General features: G+C 41.9%; 1 protein-coding gene across 2 annotated transcripts in view; it reads left to right on the top strand.

The window, feature by feature from the left end:
* bbg (PDZ domain-containing protein big bang) overlaps positions 1-15,639 on the top strand; it is a 59,546-nt gene that overhangs the window by 40,220 nt on the left and 3,687 nt on the right. For both annotated transcript variants that reach the window (XM_069115798.1, XM_069115797.1), the window contains 2 exons: positions 13,130-13,753; positions 14,594-15,543. In XM_069115798.1, coding sequence (XP_068971899.1) covers positions 13,130-13,753; positions 14,594-15,543 — 1,574 coding nt within the window. The remainder of the gene's footprint in view (positions 1-13,129; positions 13,754-14,593; positions 15,544-15,639) is intronic.

Raw genomic sequence — 15,639 nt, 5'->3', positions numbered from 1 at the left:
AGATGGCTCGAGATCCCACGAATCTTTCGAGTCATCCAAGCTAAAGCTCTTCCAGACATTCTTTCGCGGCATTCCTTTCTCAGAACCGCTTCTCCGGGTTTACGAAGAAGGCAAGGGGAATAAATTTTTACGGAACCCGCGGCGAGTATTTCTGAGCGGCATGACCAACAATCATTCCGCGAGGCGCAACAATGATGCTAAGCCGCAAATGCTCGCCGGTTTACGACGCGATGGCCCGTCCTTCGGCCGGTGAAAGTCTGCAAGAATTCGCCCTCGATCGTGCCTGCGAACTTCACATTGAGATACGCTCGTGACGTGTCACGATCTGGTTCGGGACCGGTAATGAACGCCTCGTGTCGGCGTCCCAGGGCGAAAACGAACAACGTGGTCGAACTATCTTCTAGATTTTAGATGTCGGAGTCACGATTCTCATTCCCCGCATATTTCTCTGCTAGTTGGCGATTTCGTTCCACGGAATTCTGCCCGAATATCTGCTCGACCGTGTTAACCTATTAAGAACCAAGAAGTGAAATCATTCGTAAAAATTGGAAAAAACGCAACCTCGTTGGATGTGTGACTTGTTATTAGTTAATTATCGTAAAGCAACCTATTATTTTATCAGAGTTAAAAACGTATTAGAACGACGTAGTGACTCGCGACAATTTGAAATATTTTTTAGAAAAATACATTGAAAAATACATAAACTTCTAAAATGCACTGAAACTATTGACCAATCTATAACCTGAACGATAGGAAATAATCAGTTTCATTCAATCGATTGCATCTTCTATTAACGTCCCATAGATTTCTCTCGATAGAAATATTATCAGTTGAAATTACTATCGATAACTAGCGTACGACGATTACGAAAACGATTGGCACACTATTATATTTGTTATAATTATATATTTTATTATATTTACATTCTAATTAATTAGGTGTCGTGAAATGTAGAACGTACATTTTGCAATCACTGTAAATGGTTGATTTGCTATTAACGAGCGACAAGCGAAGCGTCTAATAGTTGCTAAATATCTGTCGAATCGAAACGAATCACTGATTTCTAATTCCTTGACTGGCATCGATATTTTTCTGCTTCTATCAAAGCGTTAGTCACCGCGCTTTTCTCTACGTTCTCCGTTATCTGCTCTTCGATTCGCCACGGCTAAAGTGGAAAAAAACACTCGATAAGGGGTTATTGTTAATTTACCAGATAAAGGGAGAACAGCCTTGTACATTGCGAATTGACGTGACGCTGGTCGAACACCGAATCAGTCAGATAAAACATCGCGTGCCCAGCGGCCGTTACAAATTGATACTCTGATGTTTAGTTTCGACGTCGATCGATGCGGTATCATCGTAGGGACGCGACAATCTCGTAAGTAAGTAGATCGCCAACAGAAACTAGAACGCGAGCATCGAAATTTCCAGGAAAGTATGATAGAAGCGAGCGCAATTCCTAAGAAAACGCAACGAAGATATCGTTACATCTCTTAATTTCCGTGTACATTGTACATAAGAGTGATTCACGCAAGTATTTCAACACTTATCATAGAAATCTTTTATGTGTATGTTTATCTATCTATGACATAAAGATGTATTATATAATATCAAGCATTTTAAGATTCCATTGATAACCCTTACATGTGTACATACAAGGTACAGGATATTTACTGCAAACGTATATTTAATAAAAAGTAAACGTTGTAAATTTAGACGTCTTAACGTTCGTTTAAACGTTTTTATGATTTCTACGAAATACGTACTTGTACCAAATATCTTTCAACTTCCTTGTACGTTTTCATATTCGTTTGAAATTCTATCAATATACGCAATGGTGACAGTCGAGTCTCGTTACGAAGTTAATGAAACTTGCAATGGTTTCGTATAACACGCGTATGATATATCCGTAAAAGATCGCTACAAGTGTTAAGGTACTTTCACGAACTACCGTATATCGGCAAAACGAAGAGGTGGATTCACTGAAAGAAACGAGGAAACGCGTACTGTATGAATCGGCGCGAATAAAAAGCTGCTATTGGCTGTCGGAGTACGTCGTATCGATATCGAGACACGTAAACTCGCTATTCGTTGCCCCGAACCACACCATTATTTTCATCAGTCAGCGTAGTTTCTTTTTGAGCTATCGCCGACACACTAGTTTCCCTTTAAAAAAAAATAATTGGATAAGATCTTCGAGGTGTGATTCGTTTCCTACTCGTCTCGCGAGCCGCTCCCATGAACAAGAACGGACGAAGACCGCGTCATCGGTGTATCGAGGCACGTACGACATGTCGCTGACTTCAATGCCAATATTTCCGCATTCTGGAATCTTATTTCTGACTATGGGATATTTATCGCCTACCTGACGCGTTGATAAATCTTTCAGATACGATGGTACTACATATTTTTGTAACAACCTTTTGTAACACTTAGCAATTATTTAACGGTGAACTGCCATGCAGCCAATGAGAATGTCATAAATACGAGTATTCTCGTGTAAAAATATTTTTGACACGGCTGTTTGAATCGTTAAAACTTGAGAGACAAATTTATTTCTAGCATTTTGTGATTTTTTGTAATATCAAAGTATCTTTTAGTCTTCGTACCTAAAAGAATTATGGGAATATTCTACTGTAGAAAGCGTTCCTCTAAGCCAGACTACTTCCTTTGGCATTTTTGTACAAAGAATCTCTACCTTCGTCGGTGTTCTGCACATATATTTAACTATATTCCTACAAATTTTAGAGACGAATAGCGACAATTGCTGGTAGTGTACAAAGCTTGGAACGTTTTCGCTTAAGGATAAAATCTTCTCACGACTTGCATCGTTCCTTTGCATTCGTGCAAATAAGCTCAATTACATTCACTTCGAGGATTCGAATGCAGACTTCTGCACGTATATTTCTACAATTTCATCTTCCTCGAAGCTTTGCAGTGGAATATTCTCTTAAAACGTGGATCGTCTGTATTTTACTGTCACCTACTACTTACTACGTTTCATTCTTTCTTCCCCGATATGTCGTAAAAGTTCTCGCTCGGTATCGAAATACGACTCGTTTAGAGCCAAAATGTTCCGTCGCAAAAGGTCGCTTCTCGTTGGCCGCTTGACCCGCGTGTCAACGCCAAGCGAGGGAAATAATGTGGGAACCATGCGATTGCACGATCAGTCGGGTGGTGGGCGTGTAAAATCGGAGTAACGGTGGCTGCTTTGTCTGCCACGAAACCAACCTTTGCGATTCATCGGCGAATCAGTAGAATCAATTTCGCTGTACAGACCGGCTAGTCCGATGGTGTTAATCGGAAGCTCTTGTTCGATCGAGGGAAAAGCATTCGATTGTTTGTATTTGAAATTGTCCACCTACGCACATACGTCACGAAGATTGGTTACTTTCCAAATTCGAGATATTATTATATAGATATATGTGACGAATGAGATATCTCATGCATAACGAACTATCGATAAACACGTCTTGTGTCGTTCGCACATTATCAGATAGTATTCGATGATACAGCAAAACGAGTTGACAAACCGTTGCGAAGAGGATTTGGTTACTTACGCGTGGTAGTTAAACCGATCGGAAACCAAGCCACGTTGAAAGGCCGCGCTACCAGCGGAAAGTAAATTCAGTAGAAAATGGATGGACGGTAGGAAGAATTTCGCAAAGCGTTTTCTCATAGAGGCTCGCTGTAAAGGGAAGTTTCATTGGTAACAAAAGGCCACGTTTGCTCGTTCGAGCCAGTAGGCGCTATAAAATTAAAGGCACTAAGGAAATCCTTCGGTGATCATCTGCCGGCAAGAAAGAAACGGAAATTGAACGTTTGACGAGTGCAGCCGGTTGACTCGTGTGGCCTGAAAGTAACGCGAACTCCGTTTCGCGTTTTAAAGGATTCTTTTCTTGTTCGCGGTCGTGACGCAGCGTGCACGCCCGTAAAATTCGAAGGGAAAAGTCAGATAGACCGTGCGATTCGTGATGTAACGCGTGAATCAGAGTGTGAGATTCGTAGGCCAAAAAGGATTTCATAACGCGGCTTAGCGAGATCCGGCCTCCCTTATCGAATATTCTTTAGCCGCGTGATTTAACGAGCGATGTTTTACCACCGTGTATTAAGTGCAGATAACGTAACCACTTCTCTTCTGTTTTTAAACCTCCTTTACTCGAGCCTCTCGAAAGCTGAACTGATTAAAACTTCGGTTTTTAACTGGCCGAAGACGACCACTCGTCCATGTCCCGAAACTCGCTACGAGTTCAACGAGCGATGTATTAGGTCGCCCGAAAAGTTTTATAAGGAAATAATGGATGCACAATATTTTCCGTTTTATATTATTTTATCAATCAAAATAAAGATTAGGTTTCATGTTTGTATAAAGGTGCGTCGTTGTAAAAGACGCGTCTGTAAAAGAAAGACACTTTCCGGACAACCTAATACTTGTGTCCATAAGTCAATTTAAGCTTACGACTAAATTTTAAACGTAATTTGTAGTAAGATATAGGCCCGTAATACTTAATAATACTCTTAGACGCATACTTATTACAATTGACAAATTAGTTTTCCTCGTAGTACTCGCGGTTAATAATTTCATTTTGTAATTACAATTGATCCATTTGTCCATCTATATCTGCTCCGTATATGCATATGCTCTTTTCATTAGTGACGCCACTGTAATTGAAATAATCCTTCGGTCTTGTTTATCGAAGTTCTCGATCGTCATTGATCGGCTGTCGCGACATGAACGACGCGTACGAAGAAACGATGAATAAAAACCAACGATTTATCCACCGTCTGTTTCGATATGTTACAACTTGTCTTAGTACTCAATGAATTTCTTTCAACAGGAACCACGTCGATTACAATTACGCTCGATAGCTGGTATAAACGGGTCTGTTTAGCTGGCAACAGGCGAAACGTATGCGCCAGACGTGGCCGAGGTCACTCTCAGATCTGCAACGTGATATTAACCCTTCAACGCGGTTCGACGTATAAAGTTGCGTCCTACTTTTCTACGCCTAAGTATCCGGAGAAGACAATCGGGTTTTTCGATGTACAAATCACCGGACAGAAACCGGATAATAGGTCGAAATCGTTATGCAATTAAGGACACACGACTGACTCCTTCCACGATCGTATTCGAGCCCGTATTTAGTCGCGCCAAGCTTCTCGTTCAAGAGCCTTTTAACGATCGAACGGTTCTCGATGCGCAAACATAATGATCGTTCTTTCAACGGAGATTAAAATATCGCAACGCGTTAAACAAACACTCGATCCACGAAACGCGATGATTTATTGCTTGCCAAGCAAAGCGTACGTATATACTATTCGAATGACTCATTTCCATTTCGCAAATAAAAAGATCACGGCGTACTGCGCGAATTGATTTGACAGCGACTCATAAAAGTATTCGAATACTTATGGAAGTCTTTCACGGATATATCGTGTGTATCGTGGAAACCGTTTTCAGAATTCATTAGCATCGTAGGAATATTTGACTATTCGACTAATTATATTGGTAATGTTTGAAGCGAAACTGAAAACCTACAGAGAAGCTACAAGATATTTATATTCAATGCACGTGTACATTTCGCAGAGATCAAGGTACTCAAGGACAATCAATTATGGATTGTAGCAACGAACCACGATATTTAATGAAACTATTCTTAACGCTAATTGTACGTTTAAGACGGCTGTTCGTGCTATATACTGGCCTTTTATCAAACGTATATACGTTTACGGTAATTATCTTATAAATTTTATATACATTCCTGTTTGAAACTGTTGAGACATCTTTAAATACCTGCGCGAGACAGCGTTGGTAAACGACAAAGAAAACATTGGACAGAGAAAATAAACGTAAACATCGAAGTTTAGTCTGTCTGGAAAACGATCAATCATTTCATCGCGATGACGCCGATCGACGCAACAAAAGGACGTCATTGCGCAAGATAAAAAATAACAATTAATAATCTACGTGCAAGGTTCTATACTTTCGAGATATAATAACATTAACCGCGATTCGAATCTTTGGACGTCAAGGACGAACGACTTTTAGTCTCCGTGACATAACTCTGTCACTTTTATCTCCTGTCTAACAGTGCCCATTTTGGAAAGAAAATATTGCCCGACTCGTTGCGACAAACGTAATTGGCGTGCATAATGACGTAATTTACGGTTGCGATCGGTGTAACCGCGGTTATCTGGGTGCGCCAGAAAAATCATCTAAGCATGGAACGATAAACGTTCTTTCCTTCGACTCGCGATATTCGTGTCCCAGATCACTTTCGTCAGTTCTCAAGCTGTGGCAAAATTGAGAGAAAATGAGAAAGAAAAAAAAAGTTGAAAGGCTCGTGATAAAAACGATCCTTAATCCTCCAGAAGAGCCAAAGGACTTTTCCCTTTCCACGTATTTGTAACGTATTTGTAATCATATCGCGGAAGAACTATATTCAATTAGATCACGAGATTGCGAACTTCGTTTCGACAGAGGTCTTTATACGATCGGTCAATTTGTCATTCGATGATACGTACATGATTTTTATTCAAATTTCAATGTTAAAGTGTTCGGAAAATTATTGTTATAAATACATCTGTTTATAACGGTATTATCGAATTATCTTAATTAATCTTTTAATACATCGAAACGCCTCGGACACGGTGGTGAATATCAATAAAAGACACCGTAAATCAAGATACAGATCAGTTTTTGTAATATCAATTTCGCCATGTTCCAAGTCCAACTTCTCGCTACTATACGTGTAGAATGCGTCATTATCTAAAAAGTGGAAAAATGATCAGGAATCGTTTTCGTTACGAGCTCTTCAATTTTACTCGTCGTTAAATATTACACCGTTAATTCTCCGTAAATTCTCCGTAAATCGGTCCCACGCCAACAGGTTAGCGAAGTCTCCGCTAAGATGGTGACCAACTCCGTCATTGCAACACGATCAACAGAGTATCCTCTGTCGTATCTCGTATCGAAAATTCGATCCATAAATATTACTTCGAAAGCCAATTATAGCTATCTCACGATCGCGCAGATAAGTGCGCGGGTTAAAATATCGATCCGACGATATTAAGTGGACGCAATAACGGAATGGTTAGTGCTTCCTGTTCGTGTGCTACGGCACGCACCACCTGGTCGCATCGAGCTTTCCAAAGCCGCGTAAAACTCGCCCGATTTAACTCATACGCTTCGCACGGTTGACACGTTCTGGCAAGATTAATCAGCACGGAACGTATTCGTCGATATTTCACGTCACTCCGCGATTAATAGTTCTTAACCTTGGCGTGACTCTGCTCTTTCTCTCACCTGGGCTCCCTGGCGTAACTCATTCCACTGGGAACCGCGCGTTCTCCTCTTGGAGCGGTACAAACGTAGAATCTGTTCCGTAAGTAGCTCAACCGTAAACAATGTTATGTCGTTCGATCTAATAGCTCGAAACTTGCATTTGTTCCGATTCGAACGTCAAAAATTTGTTACATAATTTCTTTGTGAAATTATCCTTTTAGACGCGTAACGTTATAATATCGTATTTTATGTTTCTTCGTAAGAAACGTAACGTAAGAAGCGTGAATGAAATCTCGTTAATTTCAGAAGACGTAATTCATGATTAATATAAAAATATGATAAACGCGAGGTTTATTATCTTTTTAACGCGAGATTGTTTAACCTGTTTAATTTCTGATCTGACAACGATATTCTACTTGTTTATTTCTCTACTCGTATGAAATTCAGATACGCGTGTTTTTGTCGATTAATCGTGTTCGTACGACACATCAGACACCTTTCCTTTCCCTAACATCGGAACAAATATCGATACTTTATTTTTGTTGGAACGTGTCGGATCGGCAAACAGCATCAAATCCAATACACAAAATTAGCAAATAGTAAACTACATACACATATCGAGAAGCGAATATTTATATCTGTATTTTAATCTTATCTATCGAAATCTAATTTTCATCTCGGCTCACGTAAACCCAACCGAGTCAAACTTCAACGAGTCGACCGTAGTCAGGTTCTCTTCTCCATTTCTCAACCTCTAACATTCCCATCAACTTCGAACTTCTCCAGCCATTCCACCAAACTAACCGTAATAAAACCGCCTCTAGCATACTTATTCCAGAACAAGCTGGTTTTCCATTTAGCCAGGTAGATCCAAGATAAGTTCACCGAGAAGATATTTCGTAATTTGAATCTAGGTACACCGATCTCGGATCGAGGACCAAAAACGTGGCCGCGACACGTCGCAGCGGCCACCGCTTTATCCCTTCTCCCACGAGCGCATAACGCTTGATGTCGGTGCTAACCACGGAAGCTGGCCTCGACGAGCAATGTCGTCCAGTCTTACGAGAGCCTTCTTACTAGTAAGAACGAGTCGTCGTCCAGTGTCCCTTTCACCCCTTGCTTCAAGTTAGCCTTGCTTTTTCTTCGAATCGGTTCATCAGGGTCGCTCAAGCGTCTGACCCGTGTTTCTGACCCCTGACGCTCTCTCGAGTTAGCTTTTCGATCGAATTTACGAACGTTTAGTGGACGGTGCTTAGTCGGCTTGAGGGAAATCGAAGAAGCTCGCGTCGAATGAGTTTGTTAAGAAGCAAGAATATTCGGTGCAAGAAGTTATGTCATCCGCGGAGAAGCCTGACATTGGAAGCTTCCTGGCGGAAGCCCGGTTCTCGGACGGAGTCGAGGTCAGTACTTGCCATAACTACGTAGAATTGGAACTGTCGGAAGCCAGGTTCGATCGGTGACGCGCGGGATGTGGCGACTTTATGGATGTTCCTTCTGTCAACGAGCAGAGCGAACAAAACGTTGCCACTTCAGATACACGTGTTCTCTTCTTCAGCGATAGAGTAGAATGAAACGTCCTCGTGATCGTTTTAAAATTACCTTTCAAGAGTTTTAGATTGAACAGGGATATAACTTTGAAACTCTTTCACAGAGAAGATACGCGGAAGATTATACAGAAGTACTGGCCAATACACGAGTGTGAAATAGACGAATTAACGACCAGCGATCAAAAGCATCGCTTGTTATAAGAGCGATCGTGTCACTTTGTAGAATCGACTGTATCAAATGTACGTTGTATACAATTTAACGTACAGTGTCTGGCGAAGACATTCGAACATTTGCTAAAGAGATTTTTTACCAAGATCACTGTGTATGCTGTATCTTAATTTTTCACTAAGCGTGTGTTTCCAATAAATAGGTTTTATTTTTAATATTTGGTATAAACTTCTGATTTCAAATTTGAAGCATCTAATCACGACGATCGTGTCTCTTATATTATTATAACGCTGATGAAATTGCAAGAAGTTACGTATAACACACGCAATGTATTCACGAAAGTTTTCTACGGCGAGAGTTGAAATACTTTCGTGGACCACCGTAGCTTCGATCTATTCCCGTATCTCCATGTGGAACCGGTCTCACGATTCGCAAACATCGTCGCCCAGCTACGCTGAAAGCGCAGACGTGACTGATTAAAATTCCCGGTCAAACACCAGCAGATCAAACTAATCGGTTAGACGTGCTTACCAGAAAGACGTTGCTCGATGTAGCGCGTATGTGTCCCAGCGATCGCACCATATTTGTACCGATATCGAGGATACCGAGCTGCGGTGTGCGTCCGTTGCACGTAAACGTAGGTCTGGTCGCAGTTCCCGTCGACAAGTGTTGCTCGCAGAATGCTGGAATGCGAAACTCGCGGAGTCGAATTAAAACGTCACCGACCTGTACCGAACTTTACGGAAACATCGTATCCAACAGATTCACCCATTTGCAGAATTCCGTACCTATTCTCGTAAAAATAAAAATTTGATCGTCGCATACGCGTATAGGTGCGGTAAGAATCGAAATCAGCGGAGTTTCTGTTAAACCGCGAATTTTTATGCGAATTCATACTTTTGACAATGTAATTCAAAAAGTAAAACCTCGGTAGAAAGCTGTTTCACTTTCCAAGAATCGTAGAAAGCGCTAAGCTTTGCATATTTTAGACATCTTTTCGTATTATGCGCATTCTGCGCGATTTTGTACTTTCAAATTTCCTGTAAATGTGCAAACATCCACAGTGTAATGATCGAAATACCGGCTGACAGGAATAGGAAACTCGTAGGTGCAGTTCGTCCGCGAATTACATAATGTGCCGGCTCCACGCTTTCTGCCAGTCAATGGAATTTCCGATGGCACGTGGTGCATCGTATCGCGATATCGAGGAACAGTGCGCCGGTTGCAGGTGTATCGGCGATCGGTACCATCGTACGGCAACCAGCCAAGAATGTTAATCAGAAGTTAGCGGGAAATGTGGCACGCGAGCACGATTTAACCGCGAAACGCAGGCCTTTCATCCTGAGTCTTTGATTCTTTGCCATATCAATTTCCTATGTTAACGAGTTTCCTTCGAGTTTTACCTACAGATAACATTTTTACAACACGAAGATTATGTACCGTGTTAAGCAATAGCAAAATACTATTATCTCGTTAATAGCAACAGGTATCGTTACATAGACATAGAAAGTTTCACATTCTGTTGGAATAAAATGAAAAGCCGATATACGAGATAAATTTTTCTCTGACAAGATAACAACTGATTCGTGTTTTAAAGATTTTTCTGTTTGTTTGAAAATTTCTGATACAGCTCGATATAGCAGCATATTCCCGGTATTTCCACTATCGATAGAGGATAACAATTTTCTAAAGCCAAGTTCCATCGGTACTATTATCTAAAAATCATGCTACCGTTATGTGTACAAACGTGTTGTATTTTGTTTATATAGTATTACTCATCGCTACGTCATACTGTAAACTGTTGTTGCGAGTTGCAGACTAATATATAGTACAAAGTCTACGTTCGCAAGTTACATATAATAGGAAGGTATATCTGTTCGCATGGTGAAAACATTTCATCTAGTATTCCAGTGAAACGCGAAAACGTGCACGGAGGCGGTACCTTTGGCACAAATGGTATTTGGAAATATTTATTCTGACGATATTCTCGGCGATTCCGAGCGACCAAGCGTGACACGCCCGTGCGTCGAACGCTCGAGCGCAGATAACGCGATCGTACGCGGTTTATCAGTGGGTGCGCGTGTTAGAATGTAGAAATCCTTGGATTTGAGCAATCCAGTCGGCTGCGAGGAAACCGCGGATCTGCTCCGGATACGTCCTTTGCACGCGATTCCCTCTTCGAGCACCGGTCAACTATGTAAACCGTCGGCAAACGATCGCCGCTGCGCGTGAAAGTAACGCGCGATTGCGTAAACCGCTAAAATAACCAGGACACTTTTGGCTTCCCTCGCGAGTCCTTCAGTATTTTGTCCTTGACTTTCGAGGTTCCACCAAATTTGGATTGGACAGTTCGCGAAATGCAACGTGATGTGAAGTCATATTTTGAGACAGTGACGTAAAAAACTTGAATTTCTGCAATTTCTCAACTTAATCTTCTGTGTTCTTTGAATTCTCTTCGATCGAATCATATTTTTGATCATTCGCGAATTTGTGTAGTTCGAGGAAAAAATGAAGTAATCCTTGTAGATGTACGCGACGTTTGTCTCTCTTATACTGCAGACTTTCTTACGTCGTTAAATATCTTTCTATCTGCTGAAGCCGAATTTCGATATAAAAATTCAACGTCCATGCAACCCACATGTGGAAATTTAGGAGCCGTGGCAAGGTCAACCTAGCGTGTAGTTTCCAAGATTTTATGGTCGTTTTTATGGCAGTTTCGAGGAATTTTAATAAACCACTTTGACGTTACTTTCTACACGCCTGAAATTCGAGGGAAATTTAAATAATACGTTTTTCTAAGCTATCGTCGATATACCTTCCGAGGACTCGAACTCTAACGGTTCAAAGTTTAACTGCGAAGAATCTCAATGCTTACACCTCGAACCGCAAATCGAGCTTTCCAAGCTTGTTTTAACAACGCTATTCCGAAACACGATATCACCTCTCTATCCGATACTTTGGTATTAGAAAAGCTATATGAATACACGATCACGTGGTAATAAGATTGCCTGTTTCTCCTGATCCTGGTATCAGCGACCTTCGAAGCAGAAACGCCGAACAACTTAAAAATCTAAAGACGGGTGAACGCAAATCATAAGAGCGCATAGAGATAGACCCACGCCTGGCTATACAGGAATATCTCAATTGCGTAGATTAAAATTCCTACCGGAGTATGCTCGCTCCAGAGAGCCGATAAACGGGAAATGGATGTTTGAAAAAATATTCACCGGTCGGTTTTGCCCAGACCAAACCTTTTCCAACGTTATCGCGACTGGTAGCTAGATTTTATTAGACGTTTCTCTCCTTCCCCGCCTCTGCAATCTGGAATCTCGTGCATTTGGAACGCACGAACGGATCAACGTTCGCGAGATCGCGGGAGCAACGACGCGTGTGGATCGAAAGAGCGACGCGCGTTGCGGAATCGATCCCCTCGTCGAGCGCACGAGAACGTGAACAGTTGGGCTCCGGTAACGCGAGCTACTACGCGCGAATTCCGAATTCGCGCAGAACCAATGGAAATACAACCCTTGTTGCTTTATTTTCGGCCCATTTTCTAGCGAATCTATCTTCGTCGAAGAATTCTTAGATTGAAGGAAAATAACGAATTACACGCGCACGCAAATACCTAACGTTTAAATCGTAATGAGGCTTAATGAGGCAATTACGTTACGCAATTTGTAATAGAAGTAAATGCGACGTTAAGGATTGCGCGTGAGTCGAACGCGCGTCCAGAGATTCGTAGTTTCGTTCGATGTCCGTGGCTGCGATTAACGCAATGCGAGTCTTCCGATCGCAAATTGCAGTCTTCGGAATACGGACGTTAACGTCGGTACGACGTTTATCGTTGAAAGTGGCAGAGTTGGTTAAAGAAATGCAAGTTGGACGATAGCGTGAATTGTCTCCGGTAATAGTTTATTTAAAAAAAAAAATAAACCGACAAAACTTTTGCACTCATCTAATAAAATACTTCCATGAAATATAAAAATCTTTACGAACCAAGGAAATACCTATCGAACGCAAACCTTATCGAACACGACATAGACGAGAAATTTGCAACTTTGATACGTTTCGCGAGCAGTGTAAAGAACGCTGACGATAACCAACACTCTGTGGCTTGTGTGATTTTAGAGACGGTAAATGGTAGGATGGACAACTGCGGAGGCGGTCAGCGCCTGCCCCCGGACGGGGACGAGTTTCCAGCAGCGTACCAAGAGTTCGGTGGCAACAGCCAGCAGTACCGTTTCGTGACGACGAGCACGGCGACGGCGAGGACGTCGACGATGATCGCGAACGGTCGACTTGTTTGCAATGAGAACGAATCCTTCATGAACAACGAAGGTTTCAAGTTGCTCGAGAACAACGTGGTCGCCGCAACTGGCATTATTTTAGCCGACAACAGGATCAATGTGGAGAACGTCTGCCAGGAGGTGAGCAAGATCGAACTGCCGAGCATCGAGATAAACGGCAAGATGAGCGTCGAGAATGTTTGTCAAGATACGAGCAACGTACTGGCTCGCGAGGTCCGCGTACTCGAAGACTCGAAGCCGTACATCGCTGATGACTTCGTTAAAAAGGCTACGTCCGTGACCAACTACTCCAGCTACGGGAATCAAGGTGACGCTAACATTCTGGTGTCGGAGAAAAAGATCGAAATCACGGGTTACTATCACAAAGACGTGGCCGTTATCGAAGAGGCGCAGGACCATACCGAGAAGGATACCTTGGACACGCCTCCGCCATTGCCGCTCACCGGTAAACTTTCCTTCCGTGTTTTGTCAGTGTATATATATATATATACATATATATATATATACACATATATAGAATTGGATTATATATAGAAGCTGGTTTTTAGATATTAAATACGCAGACCACAGGGAAAGAACAAGTTCTATGTTACAATACTAAAACTTTTCTTTCGAATCGATCGTCGAATCAAAGACATTCTGCATTTTCCACCTTGTCGAATATTTGAAAAATATCGCTTGTCGTAATATATCGTTACTTGTTTTCAAAATTTCATCGACATATCGCCTATTTTGTGGCAGACTCGTGTTACTGAATCTAAAAGATTGTTAACTTTTGGAATACTTTAACTATCGATTGCCATCGGGATCAACAAATATGAGCTTGCGAGGAGACAAATAATCGATATAATTAGAGTTCGTGCAAAGGAGTTTTATAGATTCTTTATCTGCGATTTTTTCATTCGCGTCATAGTTCATGTTCGAATAAATAGATTCTGCAGGTTCAAGTAGTTCATTTGACCGGGTACTAACGAAGATTTAATTCAAGTTAATAAAGTTTCTATAAAGTAAATTCCACTGTATCAAGAATTGTACGCTAGGAGTCTGCTTATTTCATTCTATCGAGGGCTAAGTAGTCGATGTAAGCAGTTCATTTAACGAGAATTAGCCTAACGAAAGCCAAATCTCCGTACGTATTCTTCGAATCTCTCCTCACTTGCTATAGATACTCAACTGTGAACGTTCACATAATCCCTAATCACAGATTATCTACATGAATTCTTAGTATTCCATTGTTACTATCTTATCGCATTGCTAAGTATTCGGCATTTCTTTGCTCTTTCAGGTCCGCCCAAGTTAGAGACAATCTGTCCGCCTAAGATAGAGTCAATCTGCCCACCTAAGTCAGAAATTATTTGCTCGCCTTACACGAGAAACGCGATCTTAGAATCGACGCCACGAAAATTTTCATTGAACGGCGACCTTCGAAGGCAGGACGACAAGTCTGAACGATCGGTCAGGGACAAGATCGCTATGTTTTCGTCGCAAAGTAGCCTGGATGGTCCTCTGTTCCCTAATTCGGTAGTGGTCGCTGCTGCAACGAACAACGTCAGAAGATTGTCCAAGTACAAGTCCACGGAAGACGTGTGCAGCGACGAGAAAAGCTCTGGTCAGAAGGAGAGGACATCCTTCTTCTCAGACAGAACGCAGAGTTCTTTCGACTTGACAGATTCGGGAAGAAACGTTAGTCAAGATCCTGGGAAGAAGTACAGACGATCGCCAAGTATAACGCAAAGTTCGCCAGTGACATCGCCGACTATTTATACTTCCAAGGCGTTTCCGATTGTTCCACAAAAGCCTGTCACCTCGACGACGACGCCATTGATCAGCTCGTTTGAAACATCTTCGGTGCCTAAATCACCGGCGAAGAATTATTCGTTGACGACTTCGAGTCAAAATGCTCCGAGTGTCGCGATAAAACCTGTGACATCAACTGCGTTGTCTCGTGCCACCAGTTTCTGTGCGTCGAGTCCGTACGGTCAAGATAGAACTACCACGCCGAGTGAACTTCCCGCGTCGCCGCAAATTACTAGAACGAATTCGTTAGCATCTACGTTCAAGAGGCCCAGTGAGGATATTAGGAGAACTAGTTGGAATCAGCTGATCGAGCAGAGGAAGAAGTCGATATCGAAACTGAGAGGACTGGTCATTCCTGAAAAAGAAACGATATCGATCGACGCGCCTATCGTTGATTTACCTGAAATCAAGTCGCGAGATTCGATACTGTTGCATCAGGTAAGTCTATTTTTACCGAACCTTAGAAGCTATCGTCGAAAGAAATCAAAATCCTGAAATTGCATCATCGCTTCGCCAAACCTGTCGTCTTTCCTC

The sequence above is a fragment of the Bombus flavifrons genome, chromosome 6 (genome assembly GCF_040668555.2).
Source record: "Bombus flavifrons isolate JBK064 chromosome 6, iyBomFlav1_principal, whole genome shotgun sequence".
Taxonomy (NCBI): Eukaryota; Metazoa; Arthropoda; class Insecta; order Hymenoptera; family Apidae; genus Bombus; species Bombus flavifrons.
This window is presented reverse-complemented; position numbering and strand designations above follow the sequence as displayed.